General features: G+C 40.9%; 1 protein-coding gene across 2 annotated transcripts in view; it reads right to left on the reverse strand.

Moving 5' to 3' along the window:
• Nucleotides 1-15658, reverse strand: part of SPIRE2 (spire type actin nucleation factor 2) — a 57641-nt gene continuing 41983 nt past the window's right edge. For both annotated transcript variants that reach the window (XM_074286148.1, XM_074286149.1), the window contains exons 7-15: nt 15076-15199; nt 9744-9916; nt 8081-8297; nt 7070-7197; nt 4669-4803; nt 4492-4559; nt 3234-3261; nt 1205-1320; nt 1-363 (exon numbers count right to left, since the gene is read on the reverse strand). In XM_074286148.1, the coding sequence (XP_074142249.1) occupies nt 141-363; nt 1205-1320; nt 3234-3261; nt 4492-4559; nt 4669-4803; nt 7070-7197; nt 8081-8297; nt 9744-9916; nt 15076-15199 (1212 nt within the window). In that variant the 3' untranslated portion in view covers nt 1-140. The remainder of the gene's footprint in view (nt 364-1204; nt 1321-3233; nt 3262-4491; nt 4560-4668; nt 4804-7069; nt 7198-8080; nt 8298-9743; nt 9917-15075; nt 15200-15658) is intronic.

Below are 15658 nucleotides of genomic sequence, written 5' to 3' on the forward strand. Positions count from 1 at the left end.
TGACTGTAACAGGGCTCGAGAGGTCTGTCTCTCATCATCATCATTATCATCCAGCCCAGGGGGAGTGCTTGAGCTCAGGTCTGTTAGTCCCTGGACGGAGAGCCTGAGTGAGGTGGGGCTCTAGGCTCAGGTAAGGTGCATCACTTGTCCCAGGCAGTCCTGGTGTTGGGGATGTAGAGGGACTGAGTCTGGCGGCCCCTCCGGGGGGTCGTATTAAGGACGTCCACACTCTTCCGGCTAGAACTGACCACATCCATCACAAAGCTGGTACAGTCACTGCAGACGTCCTTCAGGATGCAGCCGTGGGCATAGATGTGAGGGAATTCTTCTTCCACACTCCGCCATTTCGTCCCCTGCAGGGACCTATAGAGTAAAAGAGTGAAAAAAAAAATGAGAGAGTGAAAGAGTAAAAGTCGGGAAGGTTTGAGGGTTTTTTGGAAGAGGGGAGAAAATCGGCTTAGGAGAGTTAGAACAATCTGGAACAAGAGAGATTTCTGCTTTGTATGATCCATTAACTGTGATAGACTTGTCTTTTCTCAGCAATACTGAGAATTCCAATAAAACAGGACAGGAAAATATCATCCACATCCAGAAAGAGAACTATGGAGACTGAATATGGATCAAAGCATACTATTTTCATCTTTTTTTTTCTTTCTTGTGGGTCCCCCTTTTGTTTTTATTTTCTTTTCCCAACATGACTCATATGGAAATATTAAAAAATGATAGCACTTGTATAACCTTTTTCAGATTGCTTGCTTTTTTTGGATAGGGGGATGGTAAGGGAAGAAAGAGAAAAAATTTTGGAATTCAAAATCTTATAAAAATGAATGTTGAAAACGATCTTTAAATATAATTAGAAAAATAAAATACTATTAAGTTGGTAGAGTGGAGGAGAAAAAAGATATTTCTTCTAATCTAGGAAATGACAGCCCCATCCCATTTTGGAATCAGTCTAGAAAAGTTCACTCTAGCAATGTTTCCTCTACAGTAGGAGTTCAATGGTACTTGACCCAATTTCCAACACTAAAGATGATTTCCATGTTTAACTACTGTTATTCCCCTGCTTCTGCCCCAAATGATCTGTATTCTGAAATAACTGCTTTGAGGTTTTCTCTGGTTCCAATGTAACAGAGATCAAGCAATAACCTCTCTGAGGATAATTCCTGGATCTCTATGCCAGGGGGGATCAAGAGAAAGAACTCACTGGAAGACATCTCTTCTCCTAGTCAGCATGGCTTTGGCAGTCACAGCCTTTTGAGGGCTCTCAAAGCCCAAAGTGTAAACGGGAATGTGTGCAAACTTCTTAGAAGGCATCTTTATCTGCAACACAAATGAAAGTGAGAGTAAAGTTGGGGGCATTTCTAGACCTTGGGCAAAATCATTGACATGAAGACAGGCTGGCATTGCATTGTTCTCAAGACTCTTCAATGGCTCAAGCTTCAGTGTCTCGAGGCTAAAATAAAAACTCTTCAAATTGGCATTTAAATTCCTTTTCCAAGGGACCAAAGAAGAACTAGAGAACATTATGAAAGGCAAAATAGACAACTGTGATTACATTAAATTAAATTCTGCACAAACAAAACCAACAAAATCAAGGTTAAAAGGGAAGTTATAAAGCTGGGGGAAAAATCTGTATCTGATAAAGATTTCATTTCTAAACTATATCCTTATAAATTTGATAGAGTTCTTTATATGTCATTCCTCAATTGATAAACTGTCAAAGGATATGAACAATTTTCAAATGAAGTAATTAAAGCCATCTATAATTATATGGAAAAAAATGCTCTAAATCACTTTTGATTTAGAGAAATGCAAGTTAAACAACTCTAAGGTACTACCTTACATCTCTCCAATTGGCTACAATGACAGGAAAAGACAATAATAAATATTGGAGGGGATGTGTGAAAACTGGGACACTAATGCATTGTTGGTGGAATTGTAAAGTAATCCAGACATTCTGGAGAACAATTTGGAACTATTCCCAAAGGGCTATAAAACTGGGTATACTTTTTGACCCAGCAGAGACACTACTGGGTCTGTATCTCAAAGAAATATTAAATGAGGGGAAAGGATCCACATGTGCAAAAAGGTTTGTAGCAGCTCTTTTTGTGGTGGCAAAGAATTGGAAAATAAATAGATGCCCCATCAATTGGGGAATGGCTGAACTAGTTGTGGTATATGAAGATAAAAAAAATATTACTATTCCATAAAAAAATGAACAAGAAAAGAAAGGCCTGAAAAGATTTACATGATCTGATGCTGAGTAAAACAAATAGAACCAGGAATACATCATATACAATAACAGCAAGAATATGTGATCAACTATGAAAGGCTTGGTTCTTGGACAGAAAATGCCATCTGCAGCTAGAAAAAGAATTAAGGAGACTGAATGTAAAACAATACGTACTATATTCACTTCTTTTTTAACCCTTTTTAAAAAAAAATCTCATGATTTTTCCCTTTGCTTTGATTTTTCTCTCTCAATATGATTTATAAAGTAATGTATGTTAAAAATAAATAAATTTACTAGGAAAAAAAAATCCAGCCTTGCTTAGTCATTTTTTGTTGAGCCTGTAAGTGATTTCATGTAATAAATGGTAAATCTTTGTCCTATGATAAAAAATAAAAATTAAAATAAATCCTTTCTCCATTGGACTAATTTCCATTTCTAAAATGATTACAAATTGCTTTATAATCTAGCTGAGTATACATCTGGATATAATATTACTTATTAAAAATTACTGCAACACATTTTTTATATCTTATTCTTACTTGTCTATGTATGTGACATCTAACTGCCAAAGGAACCTATATGGCAATGTGAAGTTTGACATCCCCCTCACCAACCCACACACGATACCATTCTATGGCAAAATGCCCCTTGAAGACACTTTAGTAAGACAAATCCATAGCACATTGCTTTGTCTTCCCCACCAGCATTTCAGATTCTCAAAAGATTTTCTTGGCACTGATGACCAACAAAAATTCCTTGGTCTTCCTTTGATTATTTAGGCTTTGTTTTGCTTCAAAGCACTTTTAGGGATAAGGCGACTTCAATGTCCCTTCAGCTTTCAGATTCTAAGCTTTCTCTGGAGGGCAGAACCATCTAAACCTACCCCCACTACCCCAATATTTAACCCCTCAGCTCGGGTGGACCAACTGTGCCCATTACAAACAGGAAATGCCCCAGACATCTGGGAGTTCTGTTCAGCTTTCAAGTACGCCACTCTCACCTTTATGCTACAGGAGGTGCAGACAGCTCTGAAACAGAAAGAAGGGAAGGATATTTTTAAGATGTATAGTACCACATAAAGAAGTCAAATAAACCCCCTTCTTCCCAATTCTCTTGCATCATTTCATCAAATTTCATAAACTACCTAGTCTTTACTGTTGCTACTCTTTTATTTTCATTATGCTTTTTTTTTATTATAGTTTTTTATTTACAAAATATGCATGGGTAATTTTTCAGCATGGACAATTGCAAAACCTTTTGTTCCAACTTTTCTCCTCCTTCCCCCCCACCTCCTCCCCCAGAGGGCAGGTTGACCAATACCTGTTAAATATGTTAAAGTATATTTCACTATGCTTTCTACAGGGTTCTGCTTCCCTGTTTCTTTTCATTCCAAATACCCTTAAGTCCTTGTTGTTATAACCTTATTCTACTTTCTCTGATGCTTTCCCTTTAACCTTTGGATCTTCCCCTAATTACTAATGCTTCTCAGGCTGGAAGAAATCCAAGTCTTAAGCTCTTAGCTCAGGCTGGAGATAATTCCCTAGATGGTAAAAACAAAAAAAAACAAAACCAGGATTCAGCAGGATGTAAAGTCCAAGCCTGTCAGAAGTCAGAGTCTGATCATGAATTTCATGCTGAAAGGAACCTCAGAGGTCATTAATTCCAAGCTCCTCATTTTACAGAAAAGGCAATTCAAGGCTCTGGGAAGAAAAAAATCCTTTGCCAATGATTTTCAGTAAAGAATAGAACTGAGGCTTGAAGCCAGGACTGCTGACTCCAAATACAGAACTTTTCCCACCACATTTTGCTGCTCTCAGTCACTGTGTCTCGTTCTCTGAGTGTCTCTGTTCTCTTCTCTGTTTCTCTCCTTTCAGATAAGAAAAAAGGATGTCTCCTTTCCTAATATATTAATGAAGCAGGGATTTCACATCCCCAAACAAGGGCAGTCCTTTCCAGAACAGGTCTTGGAGACGGTGGAATGATCATTCAGTCTGAAATCAGCAAACCTAGGTTGAAATCCAATTCATTATCCTTATGACCACTGGCCATGGAGCCCTCTGGTCTTTTCATGTATAAAATCCAGAAGTTGGAAGAGATGACAATGTTAGTTACAACATTTATATACCGTGTAAAGGCTTGCTAAAACTCTGCACCATCCACAAGGCTGCCTTGTGAAGCAGGTGAACGATCTGTGGTCCACTTCTGACTCTAAATCTATGGCCTTGCATCATTCCCTCACACAAACCTTTCCTGCTTACCTTTTACAAAAGAGACAGGTAGCTGGCCAGGAGAATAGGGGGAACTTGGTTCTACAGCAGCAACAGATCTGCAAACAAAAAGAAAGCAAAGGCTTACACTTGGACCCCGGCCTGCTTTGAAGCCTGCTCAGTAATATCAGGGACATGGAAGCTTCGAGGGTCGGGAGCACATCTTACCTTCCCTTTCTTCAGGCTGTTATAGAGCTCTTTATTTTGCAAGAACTTTTCCATCTCAGCCTTTACCAGCACCCGACGCACATTGATCACCTCCTCCACTGTCAAAGCGAGGCTCTCCACTGGGTGGCTGAATTCCTGTGGAAGGGAAGGGAAAGGTGGCTTAAGTAGCTGAGTGCCTTGAAAGTACAAGTTTTCCATCCTTGCAGGAAGACTAAACCAGGTCTCTTCTCTGATGAATCTGTTTTGGACAGTGATGCTAGATTTCTTTCCAAATGCCATTTTATCATGTCATTCTGCTAAGAACTTAAAATGGCTCCCTATTATTAGAGAATTTTTTTGTTTATTTGTTTTCCTGCTTCTGATGGAGGAGCCAGCCCAAATACCTAGGAATCAAATGAATTTTCAGTTGTGAGGAAAGAAGGTGTATGTGTGTGAGGGGGGCGGGGATGAGGAGTTCAGGATGGGACCTAATTAGGCTCAGAGAAAATGAAGGATGTCGAAGAAAGTTCTGAAAAGGCTCGGCTGTGGAGGAGGTGAGTGAGGATAGTTGGCTTTAGAAGTTCCAGAGGAATATACAGAATAGGTGGAATCCCCGATAGCCATCCGTCTATCTTGCCACCTCATTCTTCCCTCTTTCTTCTCTTCATTTGCTTGTTTCAGGAGAACAAAAAATGCCGTTCTCAGAAATCCCAGGAACATTCTCAAAGTGGGATAAGAAACCTGAGCAGCTCTTAGCTAGGGGCCTAATGCTCTATCCATCAAGAGGTAAGGTCTGTGGCTGTAGTTCTGCCCCCCCACTGAGTGCAGTACATAGCAAAATAAAGGTGTTTTGCTGAAGTAGAACAAAATGTACTTCTGGAAAGTGGAGTAAGATTTCACCCAAAATAGTAGATGCCACAATGATCAGGCACCGGGATTTATTGATCATATTGGTCATGCTCCCCAAACCTCAATAGTCAAAGCTCTCTGTACCTGTTCTTATTACTACCACTCTCCCATGTGTACACTTTATTCCAGCCAAGTCCATCTTCTCATCCTGCCCATCCTGTTTCCATCTCAGATCCCATCTGCTTCATGAAGCCTCCTTTAATAATACCAGCCCACACCAATTGACAAGCTTCCATTATTAGTAGCATTATTATTTATTATATTACATTATTATATGTATTATATTTTTTTCCCTGAAGCAGTTGGGGTTAAGTGACTTGTCCAGAGTCACACAGACACTGACTCTGTGTCTGAGGTCAAATTTGAACTCAGGTCCTCCCGACGTCAGGGCAGGTGCTCTATCCACTGCACCACCTTGCTGCCCAGCTTCCATTATTATTAATGAAAATTTACAATCTACTATGTATCTCACTTCCCATGGGAAGTTTAATGGTCATTTCCATGCTATAGACCCATTTGAGGGACAAATCGCCAAGTGTCTAGCATGCACTTTGATCTGAATACCCTGAATTCAGGCATCCCAACTCAATGAAGCCCAAACTGAATTCATGAGGTTCCTCCAGACTCAGTCCTCTTTCAAATCTTATTTCTGTCCAATCAATTCAGTCACCTAGGGGTGGGATCTAGGTATCATCGTCTTCAGGGCCTATTTCTTCCTCCTTCTATTTAGTTAATCAGTTACCAATGACACAGTGGCAGGGCTGGAGCTAGAACCCAGACCTTTTAATTCCCAGCCGGTTGGTTCCCTCCACTACAGATTACCTAGTGAAAGTTTATTGCAAGTCACATATTTGACCCAGATAGAAGGTCCATGGGAAGGAGAATAGGAAGGTCATGGATTAGAACAAGATTCAAGCACCATAAAACCCATCCCAGCTCAGCACTAAGATGCTATAACCTGATCTCACCAGCTCCATTCTGGTTTAACATGTTTAAGGAGCAATACCAGATCTTCCCAGAAGGTGACAGCAAAGGTCCTACCTATAGGGTAAGGTTGACCGTGCCAAGTGCAGGATGAGGAATACCTTCTGTTATATGCTTTCCTGAACGTTTACATTGCAGGAACTATGGCATATACATTTACCCAGACCCTACCCCAATAGTACTCCACTGCTGACATATTTGAAGATCTCATCGATGGATTATTCTCAGAGATAAAAGCAGAGAACTTAGATGGTAATTATATTATCATCAACGACAATAATCCATAAAAACAATTATTTATAGTATATGGTGAAGTACTTTACACATATTATCTATTTGTAGCTTTATGATTTTGCGAGTTAGGGGCTATTATTAGTCTATTTTATAGATGAGGAAAACTGAGGCAGAGGTTAAATGGTCAGAAACCCAGAATTTTGAGTTACTTAGCTGTCTCCAAGTAACAGCTAAAGCCTTTTGCCTTCGGTCCTGCAATGGCCAGTGGGCCATCCAAATGCTGTCCATTACTCACCAGCCACAAGTGTTTAGAGTGACTGTCCAAAGATGAACTGCCTTCTGGCCTTTCCTCTACGGAGCCAAGGGAGCTGTGGGCAGGGGAACTGGATTCCACAAGGGCCGGGTACTTTAGGGGAAATGAGCCTGGAAGAAAGGAACGGAGAGTTGATAATCAGCACCAAAAGGAATGATCATCCCCATTTCTTGTCTAGTCTCCAATGATTAACAGGTCAGAACCCCTCCTGCCTCAAGCTAGGATAGGACTCTCCCAATCAATCAAATCAATCAATATTAAAGACCTTCTTCATATCACACTGTGCAAAGCTCTGGGGATCTCTTTCTTAAGCCCTCCCTCAACTCCCACCTCAACTGAATTTGTGTTCTGTAGTTGATTTTTATGGTGCTTTTCGTGCTGCTTTGTCCCAGGTGTCAGATCCTGGCAGTGGAGTAAGATCCATGGGGCTTTGAGAATAAACTAATAACAGGGGATAACCTCGATAGAATTCTGAGCTCTTACTGAGGTTCTTAACCTTTGCCCTTGTGAAACCTAGGAGCCCCTGGATGGAATATAGTTGTTGTGACCAATATTCATAACGGAAGGAGAGGCTACATTTCAGCTTCAGATTAATGGAAAACATCCCCTACTCTATCCACATTCACAGATTCCCCTGAAATCTGTTCATGAATCTTGCCCTAAAGGGAAGGAAATAACTCTTCATATTTCTCTAGTTTCTGAAGGCTTAAAAAATAACTTCCTTACCATAGCCTTACAAGATGGGTAGTAGCATTGCTATCCCCATTTAACAGATGAGAAAACTGAGGGTCATAGATGTGACCTAACTTGCTCCTGGCCACTCAGATTGGGATTCAATCCCATTCTCTAGAGGCCAAACCCTGGCTTTTTTTCACAGCAATTTGCTGTCTTTGACCAAGGTTCAAGGGAGCCTGGATAGGGACCCTTCCAGGGCTCTGGGGGGGTGGAGAGCTGGATGATACAGGCGAGAGCGGGAGGAGAGGGAGTTCTCACCGTGGTCTGTGCTGTCGGTCCGCCACGTGTGCATGCTGCCCGAGCGGGGTCGGGATTCCAGCTCCTTCCCTCCCATGTGGCCAGAGTCCGGCTGGAGGCCCATGGCCATCTCGCTCTGGAGCTGGGCCAAGTCGTGTTCAGAGAAGGATCGGTCCCGCTTAAGGGGCAGCAGGGAGCTGCTCGTTCTCGTCACGTCTCCGCTTGGAGATTCTTCCTCCTGGGAGGACACCAGGATTTACTGACCACCGGAGTGGACAGGCTGGCTGCACCTCTAGTGTTACAAGGAATTTCTCGGGGAGACAATGCTGTCCAGCTTGCTTAGTAATATGAGACTTCTCAGTATAATAGTTTAAGATTTATTAAATCAAGAGTAGCTATCAAAACCTATTGGCTGGCTGGTCTCATTGTAGCCTTGAGCCATATGGCAGCCTAAGGCTTGGGCCCTATCGCTGCAAGGGCTGAGCTGCAGAACCTCAAAAGGACAAAGGCCTTGCTTAGCAAACGGACCTTCCTTGCTACTTAAGGGCTTAGGGACTCCAAGGAAAAACCTCGAGGGAAACTGAGTCAGAGTTAGCTCATTAGATTACAAGTGCATTCAGAGCAAGGACTCAGCAAGTGCTGTTTCCATTTCTATCTCTGGCCGACAGAACACAGGGCCTGTACATAGCAGGTGAGTATTTTTTTTAAAAAATTGAGTCCTACAGTAAACAATCAGTTATAATTAATAATAATAATAATAGCTAGCATTAACTAAGCATCTGGTATGTACCAGATCTTGTGCTCTCATTGCTTCTGATAAAAACCATGGGATTAGGTGCTCTTATGCTCAATTCCAAGCCTGGTGCTACATTATTGTGCCAGCTAGCTACTTATAAACACACTCACCCTGTAGTCAGAATCAGTACTGTACCCATATTACAGATGAGGAAACCAAGGTTTAGCGAAGTCAAGTGACTTGTCTAAAATCACAAGTGGCAGAATCATAATTATAATTGACCACAAACCAAGTGATTTTTATCAAGGCCTAAAACAGAACAGGAAATGATCCATACTGACTAAGTGGGGGGTTGTTTTTTAAAAAGGGGGACCCTTAAGACTCTGAAGGGTATCCTCCATAGAGTCCCTGCCTCTTCATTTTCTCTGCGGGCACAGGGGTAGGTAAGAGGGTGTTTTAGACTCACGGGAGGAAGAGAGCTAGGAGGGAATAGAGATTATTATAGAATTCACCTCCATAGATTAGCGACTAGGTCCCATAACCAGTAATAACCAGAACTAGGATTCATGTTCTGTCTCCATATTCAATTCTTTTTCTCCTTTATATCACACTCAGTCTTTGACCAAAGACAAAGGTGTAACAAATGCCATTTATATGCCACATTAAGCACTGTAGGAGGTAGGTGCTGTTATTAGCTCCATTGTATAGATGAGGAAACTGAAGGCAGAGGTCAAGTGAATTTGCTCAAGGTCACAGAGCTAATGCTCAGAAGCCAGATTTGAATTTAGCTCTTCCTGACTCCAACACTCTACCCTTCTATCTATCTAATGAGATTCCAGCACATAGTCAGCCCTGTTCCCTATCCACAATGAAAGGCTCCCAACTCCACCCCAGAAAACGACTTCTCTTTCTCTGATCTCTCTTCAACAAAATCCCGTTAGTTCTGACCTCAGAAATATTCATCTCTTCCATCTCTGCCAAGGTGGGAGCTTTAAGCAGGACCCGTGGCCGTGGTGGGCGCTGAGGGGTGCCCCCGGTGCCGGAGAGGGTGAGGTTTATGCAGGAAGTAGACTTCACATCATTGGAACAGGCATTGAGGATGCAGGGCAGGGACCCAAAACCTTAAAGAGATAAAGTCAAAAAGGTGTTAAGTAGGCACAGGGAATAACTAACTCCCAGTGAGGAAGGCTGAGCATAAAGGGCTTCAATGAACCTCATCAACAAAGAAATGCAGAGTTGGTCTCCCAGCTTTGCACACACTTAATCCCTGCCCCGGGGCAGAAGGCCAAGGCTGGTGGATCTCTTGAGCTGATGGTTCTGAGCAATAGGATTGTTGAGAGCTCATAATAACTAGCTTACGATGAGCCCTAAGAGCAAGACTGGCAGATCAGCTCAGGAGGGATGAACAGGTAGAAAATAAAGCAATATTCTAGTGTACATCAACAATGGGACCAGACTAGTGAGTGGCAAGATGAGGGGGTATTCAGTGCCCCTTTCTCACCTTCTATCAAAGCAAAAAGAAGTTCAGATGCAGAAAATAGCCTTAATTATCATAAGACTCCTGTTTAAGAGCACAGGGGTCTTTTTATTCTGATCAATAAATATTTATTATCAGATACTATGCCAAGTCTTGAGGACAGAGAGACAAACACGAAGCAGTCTCAAGGAGCTCTCATTCTACTAGAGGAAAGGAAGAGACAAACAGGGAGAGAAATAAATAAATGCAAAATATATAGAACCGGGGGCAGCTGGGTAGCACAGTGGGTAGAGCACCAGCCTTGAATTCAGGAGGACCCGAGTTCAAATCTGGTCTCAGACACTTAACTATGTGACCCTGGGCAAGTCACTTAACCCCAGCCTCAGGAAAAAAAAAAGGGAAAAAAATAGAACTGTATTTAGGGGGTGAGGGGAGGAATCAGGAAAGATCTGAGTAGGAAGTGATATCAAATTTGGGCTTTGAAGGATACTAAGGATTCTACAATGAACTTAAGGAGGCATGGAGGGCATCTGATGCAAAACCATGGAGGTGAGAAATTGAAAACATCCCCTAATTAATTTCCCTAATTAAGGTTCCAGTATAACTGAAATTGTAGCCTACTAGCCCTTTTTGGATGTGACTACATATATTTATGTCTATTATTCTAATGTTTATGCATATTTCTATTTAGGAACATGCTGTATCTCTTGGGTTCTCCTCCATTTATATTTCAAACTCTTTGAGGTCAAGAGCCATGTTTTGTTCCCCTCTGGTGACGGTTTCTTCTCATTTATACAGTACTTTATGTATTTTGATATAAATATCAATATATTGAAATGCTTTAGAGGACTGTATAAATTAGATGGGACCATTCCAGAGCACTTAACATCCATTATGTCATTCGACAAGAGGTTAAGTAACTTGCTCAAGATCACATAGAGACCGAGAATTTGGCTTTAATTCCAATGGGCCATTGATTCCTTGTTTAGTGCAGGGTTTTAAAAATGGTGTCTTATGGAGGCTGAAAAAAGTTGAAACTATTGGCACCTCTTCTTAGATCATCAGTGCAGAGTTGCAAGGAGTATTAGAGGTTATCGTAGACATAGAAAGGTGCAGAAATGAAGGAATCTGCCCCCAAGGTCTCACAGGTTAAAGACAGGAATTGAACCAGGCCAAAATCCAGGACACTTGTCCTTTGCACTATGGTCCCAAATTTTAATTTATATTCTAGTTATTTGTGTAGATGTCATTCCTCTCATGGTCTAGTAGAAGGTGATATCAAGTGTTTTTGATTCAGGAATATGCTGGTAAATGTTTAACAACCAGCTCTCTGAAATGTATAATACACTTTTAAAGTACATTGTTAACTTTCTCCATCACTTTCTAAAGTCTAGATAAATCAACAAAATAGTATATATCAAGGTATGACTTGTAACCAATTTTCGAGTTGTGTGTGTCTATATTGAAAACTTGTTCCAGCATACTCCCGATTTTGTTGAAACTTGTTCTCCTAAATTTCAGCAGGGCTCTGCATCCTACAGTTGCTTAATAAATATTTGCTGAATTGAATTTAGAAGTGGAGGTATGGCTTATGTGTTACTTAAGATTTTAAGCTGGAAAGTCAGAAAGATTCAGACTTGTCATATGTCTACTAAATAGGAGTGTCCTATATTACTAAAAATGATCTTCAGCTCATTCTACAGAGAAGGAAATTGAGGCAAACAGGATCTTCTGATTCCAAATCAGTGCTTCTTTTGTAACTGTGCCATTGCTGATTTACTTTTTAAAAAAAGCAAATTGTAGATTGTAGATGTTCCAATTGTGATGTTTAAAGAGTAAAATTCAGAGGATTATGTTTTGTTACCAAAAACAAGAATATATTCTTTTTACCATATGTCTTAAAATTTTTACCATGTGCTCAGTTCACTATGCTCTCAAGCTCTCTCATTTTAGAGCTCAGCTAAATTCTTAAAACACATTCATACACACACAGCTTCTACTTTCTCACTTCCCACTCACTTTTCATCTCTTTGCCATCTGGCTTCTATTTCTACTTCTTGGTTTAAACTACTGTTTTGGGGGATACCAATGACCTTGATATTGCCTTTTTTCTTAGTCCTTACCCTTCTTGAGTCCTCTGTAACATTTGACCTTATTAATCAATTCATTCTAGAGATTAACACCATCAAGAAACCATCAAGTAGTATTTTAAACCACTATCAGAGCATTGAACTGAAGGATTTCCATCTTTAAGTCTTGGAAATTTATGTGTTTTTTAAAAAGTTATATAATTCATTCATTCATTTATTAAGGGCCTCTTACATGGCAAACACATAATAAGGATTCTATAAAGATAAAAAATGAGACAATCTCTGCCTCCTTCATTTGATTGAGGGAAATCACATGTATGCAGACAAGTAAATAGAGAAAGAAAGGAAGAGGGAACTAAGATAGCTGAGAGGAGTCAGGGAGTTGACCAAGTTCTCCCTAGTTTCTCTCTGAAACAAAATTAAATCAAGTCTCTAAAAGAATTCTGGGGTGACAGAATCTCCAAAAAGACAGAGTGAAACAATTTTCCAGTCCAAGACAATTTAGAAGGTCTTCAGGAAAGGTCTGACTCTCTTGGATAAAAGGGAGTGCAGCCCAGCATGGTGATGTCTAGGCAGGCAGGTGGGAGGTCACAGCAATCAAGGTCTCACAGTTCTGGCTCAGCAGAGCCCTGGCCATAGAAAGCTACTACGGTTAAACACAAACATAGAAGAGGACAACAACGTCAAAATACCTACATAGGTAGGCCTCCAAGGCAAATATGAATGGGTCTGAAGCCCAAAATGTTCAAAAAGGAGCTCAAAAGGGATTTGAAAAATCAAGGAGGAGGGGCAGAAGAAAAATTGGAAAAAGAAAGGAGAGTTCCACAAGAGAATTATGAAAAAAAAAAAAAAAAAGCCCAACAATTTGAAAAGGAAGCACAATACTGATTGAAGAAAACAACTTAAGAAGAAAACAATGAAAAAAACAAGAATTGGTCAAAGGGAAGGGGGAGGAGAAGGGGAAATCTGCTGAAGAAACTCCTTTAAAAAGTAGAATTGGTCAAATGGAAAAGGAAGTACAAAAGCTCATTGAAGCATTCATTCTTCATTGAAGAAAATAAAATAAAAAAGAATTGGCAAGTGGAAGCTAATAACTGAGACATTAAAGAAAAACAAATTCAAAAGAATAAAAAAAATAAATAGATATAGATATCAACTAAATACAAGGTGAGTTGAGGAGCACTAATAATTGGAGGAATGAGGAAAGGCACTTTAGCTGAGCCTTGAAGAGCTCAGAGGTGTAATATCTTTGCCAAGAAAATTCCAAATGGGGTCAGATAGTCAGATTAAAATGACTGAACAAGCACCTACTATGTGCCTGGGGACACGTAACTAGTGTCTGAGGCCAGATTTAAACTCAGGAAGAGAAGGCTTCCTGATTCTAGATGAAGGTACACACAGACACATGATGCTGTTCTCAGGACATTATTCTTTCACGGCTCTCCTCCTCCCTGTCTGACCCACCTTTCTCTTTTGCTAAATCGTCATCTACGTCCCCACCTGATGTACGCGAGTATACTCTGATCTCCCTTTTTCTGTGATTTCTTGGTCACTCCCACAACTCCCATGAGTTTCATTAGCCTCTCTAGGCAGATCATTCCCTAAAGCCTGATTTGCCTACTAAATATTCCCCCTGGATATACTGCTGATTTCTCAAACTCAACATAACCAGAAAAGGACTCATTATCTTTCCCCTTCAATGTAAGTATTCCAATGTAATACTCTACATTCTAGCTAAAGTGTCCTTATCATTCCTATCTCTGCCATCTCCCCCTCCCCATGAATGAATTTTAAAAGGTTTAAGTCAATTAATTTAATTTAAATTTAATTAATTAATAAATAATGAGTAAGTGTGCAAATCACAGTCTTGAGTTTGGGGAGAATAAATAGAAAAAGGAACAGCCCCAGTCTCAAGCTCGAAGAGGGATACAGTATATATAGGAAGGTGCAGCTGCAGGGCTGGTAGAAAGGCTTGCTGGTCCTCAGGGTACAAAGGTAAGGCACAGATGATGGGGCATTTTGTTCTTTGCATTGATGAAACCTCATCTATTTCTGATGTTGGATCATTTGACATGGACTTCTCACTGTTATCTATTCAAACCCTAAGCTCCCTTCTATGCTCCCTTCCCCCCCCCCTGAGGCTGGGGTTAAGTGACTTGCTCAGGGTCACACAGCTAAGAAGTGCTAAGTGTCTGAGACCAGATTTGAACTCGGGTCCTCCTGACTTCAGGGCTGGTGCTCTCTCCACTGCGCCCCCTAGCTGCCCCACTGCTGTTTCTTGAAACCCTAAGCTCCAGAAGGCCTTTTCTCATTACCTCAATTGTCAATGCTCCTCAACCTGCCCTATATTCACTTGGTATCAATTTTTATTTATTTATTTTCCTTCAGTCCACTATAAAAGACAGGGATTGTCTCATTTTTGTCTTTATAACATCCCTATTATATGCTTAGTGTATGAGCCCTTAATCAATTATATAACTTAAAAAAAAAACATCAAAGTTTCTATGATTTAAAAAAACAGAAACCTATCTCCGCACCCCAGTCTAATGTTCTTTCCTCTGTGCTCGTGGTTCAGTATACCACTTGATGATTTCTTGATGGGGATACTCCGCATTGAGTAGAGATATCTTTTGTTATATCCCCAGTTTTGAAGAAGGGACAAAGAATTGGGATGCAGGGTGCGTGTGGTGGGGGAGGGGGAAGAATATCACACCTTTAGAGTTCCAGTGTGGGCCCTGCACAGGACGGAGCTTCCTCTCCTGTTTAATCTCCTCCAGGATCTTCTCATGGAGGGTTCGCTGCTTCTGAGGCAAAGGCCGAAGTCTTCTCTCCGATACCTGCAGAGAGCAAAAACTCAGGAGTCATGACTTAGAATTCTGAGAGGTTTCAAGCAGAATGTGTCCACAGAATGAGGAGAGATAATTGGGAGGTAAAGCACTTTATGACACTGTAAAGCACCCTATAAATGTTTGTAAGTATATTACAGTGCCTATGTGCTCCCCTGTTATCTTTGCAATGTCAGGGAGAAGCCCCTAGAACACTGCATGGACCCACTTCTGCAGAATAGTTGGATGGATGACTAACAGGATGGATGGGTCTGAATTTTTTCCAACTACCTACAGTTTTTTCCCCCGAGGCATTTGCAGTTAAATGCCCAAGGACACACAGCCAGGAAGTGTTAAGTGTCTGAGGCCAGATTTGAACCTAGGTCCTCCTGACTTCAGGGCTGGGGCTCTATCCACTGCGCCACCTGGCTGCCCCAAGTCTGAATTCTTAACCTGTAGCAGTAAATTCAT

Source organism: Sminthopsis crassicaudata, chromosome 2, assembly GCF_048593235.1.
Source record: "Sminthopsis crassicaudata isolate SCR6 chromosome 2, ASM4859323v1, whole genome shotgun sequence".
Lineage (NCBI taxonomy): Eukaryota > Metazoa > Chordata > Mammalia > Dasyuromorphia > Dasyuridae > Sminthopsis > Sminthopsis crassicaudata.